Source organism: Halyomorpha halys, unplaced genomic scaffold, assembly GCF_000696795.3.
Source record: "Halyomorpha halys isolate HHAL.00 unplaced genomic scaffold, Hhal_1.1 Scaffold1460.1, whole genome shotgun sequence".
NCBI classification, from domain to species: domain Eukaryota; kingdom Metazoa; phylum Arthropoda; class Insecta; order Hemiptera; family Pentatomidae; genus Halyomorpha; species Halyomorpha halys.
The window spans coordinates 181,039-184,282 of record NW_027105776.1 but is presented as its reverse complement, the minus strand read 5'-3'; the positions used below and the strand labels follow the sequence as shown (position 1 = coordinate 184,282).

General features: G+C 30.7%; 1 protein-coding gene across 3 annotated transcripts in view; it reads left to right on the top strand.

Annotated features, from left to right (window-relative positions):
* Window positions 1-3,244, top strand: part of LOC106689760 (protein Tob1) — a 228,671-nt gene that overhangs the window by 56,238 nt on the left and 169,189 nt on the right. For all 3 annotated transcript variants that reach the window (XM_014434921.3, XM_067053503.1, XM_014434919.3), the window contains exon 2: window positions 1,953-2,005. Coding sequence is in view for 1 of the 3 variants with exons in the window: in XM_014434919.3 (XP_014290405.1) it covers window positions 1,953-2,005 (53 nt within the window). In the remaining 2 variants the exon portion in view is untranslated. The remainder of the gene's footprint in view (window positions 1-1,952; window positions 2,006-3,244) is intronic.

The window sequence follows — 3,244 nt, the reverse complement described above, 5'->3', positions numbered from 1 at the left end:
ATATATAATAAAATAATGATGTATGATATATAATATTTATAATTTTTTTTTTCACTCTGGCTTTGACTTTTGTCTAAAATCCCTGATGAACTACTGCGTGGGGCGAAATATTGGCTCAATATAAATAGTTTAATCACTATTTGAATTTTTATTTGACCGCACCCGGACCATCATCCACTCGTTATAATAGCAAATAATTAAAATAAGTTTTTTTGTGCAATTATTCATCAGCATCACACAAGAGTCTTTTTCTAAATAATGTCTAGAAAAGATGAGCAAACTGATGAAAAGGAGAAAAAAAAAGAAGATTTCCGCCTGGTTTACTTTCTATATCCTGACAGTAATGGCGGTAGAACAACCCCTCGCACAGGACCCGAGTAACAAGATGTCATTCATTGGCCAAACGAGGTATCGATTCCTCTTCGATAGCTTGTTTTTCTGGGTCCGAAATAACATGACATGGAAGTGCGGCAGAGTTAATGGAAAAAAACCTGACATCCACAGAATTTCGCTGGAAGGACGCCCCCAATGGTAACCATGGTTACCTGACGTCAACATCCGTTGTCATGGTGAGGGCCGACGTCACTGGCCCATCGGTCGGAGAACTGCTCTGGAATTACACCATTCTGAAGGGCCCTTAAACTGACAAGTGTCTACACGTGCTATTTTTTTTCTATCGACAGTCCATCATATTTTAGCTTGTAATAAGGCTTTACGCAATCTTTGGGGCTAGGAGTTTCCTTGTTGACCTCCTTCCTACTGTCGCGTGTATCTCTTAAATATTAAGACGTAAAACTATTAACTAGCATAATGATTCATTAACATAAACCATAAAAAAAAAATTAATCGATTGTTTTCTCCAACAACTTCATTTTGCAACGAATTATAATCAGAAGTTCATTAAGTGTTATTTTCAGACAATAGACAGTTTTCATGATTACATTTTAATAATTTCGACTTGAATTTAAAAAACAAATTTTCCAAGTACATGCATTTCTATTGATTCTTAGCAAATCCCAAGAGGTCAAAATTAAAAAATGTAAACTTTTCGAAAGCGCTGGTTGAATTTTAAGTGCGATCGTGCAAAAGATGAACTGTGTGAACTCGGTATGGGAAAATTATGTCACGAATGGGATATTGAAATATTTGAAATTATAAACAACTATTTATTTACAATTTTCCTATAATTAATTATTGAAATTTAATAAAAAAATTGCTAGTAGAAAATGTTTTCCTTTGATTACAAATATATAACCTACCATGTGATAAGTTGATAATAGTTATATACAAAAATTGTGAAGGATAAAAATTATTATTAAAAGTGACAAATACAGACATGGACTAATAACCTGTAAAGTTTTATAAATCAATGTGATACTAACATTAAGATTGTCCTTGATGATGGCTAGATCAGCCGAAACGTTGGACATATAATATGTTTTAATAAAAAAGGTTGAGACAATTTTTGTTGTTTTAAATAAAACTACCAGTCTCGAAACAGAAAATAAAAATATAATTAATTAATAAATAAAATACATATTATGTTTTTATTATAGTCATGAAGACGTACCCTTAGGGTTATTTTCAAATTGGTTTTGGAAAGATATGAGCTCCAACTCTCTAATTTGAATTGCTCAGCTGACTGGATGAAAGATAGCTTTCGGGTAAATAGTCAAGACCTTTCGAAAGACCGTTGGATCCTTTGAATATGTCTTGCTGGACCTGACTTTCTGCTCCAGCGATCCAGAACTTATCATCCAAACAACCTCGCCCTAGGTCGCTTATCAGAGCTAGATAGCGCTAATGAGCCTTCCGGGGCTTATCTCGCCACTTTTTGTGACACTTTATCGCACAGTTTTCTGTTAATTTATAAGTCTCTCTTATTTAGTATTATAAATAGTGTTCATTAATGAACTTTTTTATAATGGAAATTTCTCTTTTTTGTTCCGTAGGCAAAGAAGCGATAAACCAAAGTTAAACGAAGAACAAGAAGAAATTAAAGAAGGTAAGATTATATGATATTTTTTAACTATTCATTATTTATTGTAATAATGAAAGAAAAAATAAAACGTTTTCTTTCCTAAAGATGCCTTAATATGCTGAATTCTATGTAAATATAATAATTCACACATATACTTGTTATTTTTCAATTTTATATCCTCCACAAGACTATCAGCTCCTATACTACAATAATAGTCTTTCTGATTTCTGGCACGAGGAACTATAAGAAGGAAGAAAGAGATCCGAGATTGTTCTAGATAAGACATAAATTATTCAATAGATTGTCCCCAACTCCTCGGGTCATATCCCTTCCACTCGATAGCTTTGGCTTCTGTCAATATCCAAGCTACTTCTTTCGCAAGGGCTCTTTTGCAAAAGACGATTCTTATGCCACGAACCTCCTCCTTGCATAACATAATGCGTCTCTAAGTGCAACTTTGCTTAATACTATTTTGCCTATATTATTCGATTTAAATTTAAAACAAGTTTATTTAAAGGCGATAAAATTGTATTTATCACAATCAATTCCTTCAATAAAAATATCCTATAAAACTAAAATTTCAGAGATAATTCATTTTTGACCTATTTAGTATATTTTCTAAATTAAATTTTAAAAAACATACAGAAATATAAAGAATAAAATTTTGCATCGTTCAACCATTATGTATGGTATTTACTTCATTTCACTTTTAGTTACTAAAAGTGGGAGAGAAACAGTCCCAGTTATTCAAAAACCAGTCCCACCTCACTGCACTGAACTACTAAACACAAGGCATACTAAATCTATTTGGACAATTACATAGACATAGTCAGTAAATATTAAAATACATGACAGCTATACATGATTTTCATTTTGTTCTTATTGTTTTAGGTTTTTAATCTCTCATGTTTTTATATTTTCATTTTTTTTTTAATCTTTTTTACTTTATTTTTTAAAATATGATTTATTTTGTCTCCTTTTATTTCCTATATATCTGCATCTAATTCTCTATCAGTATAATAAATAGTCAAAATTTTAAATTTAAAAAAATATATTAATAGATTAATCAATTAAAATAGATTAGAAAAATAGATTTTTTTTTTCAACTTGGCTCTTGAAAAGAGTACTGTAAGATTCAAAAATAAACTTTCAAATTTCGAACTTCTCCCAAAAAATAGAAAAATGAGAGATATCTCGTTTTTTTCTTGTAGTTATTAATCGTTTTGATTATCATAGTACTAGCTAGTGCATACAGATATTATA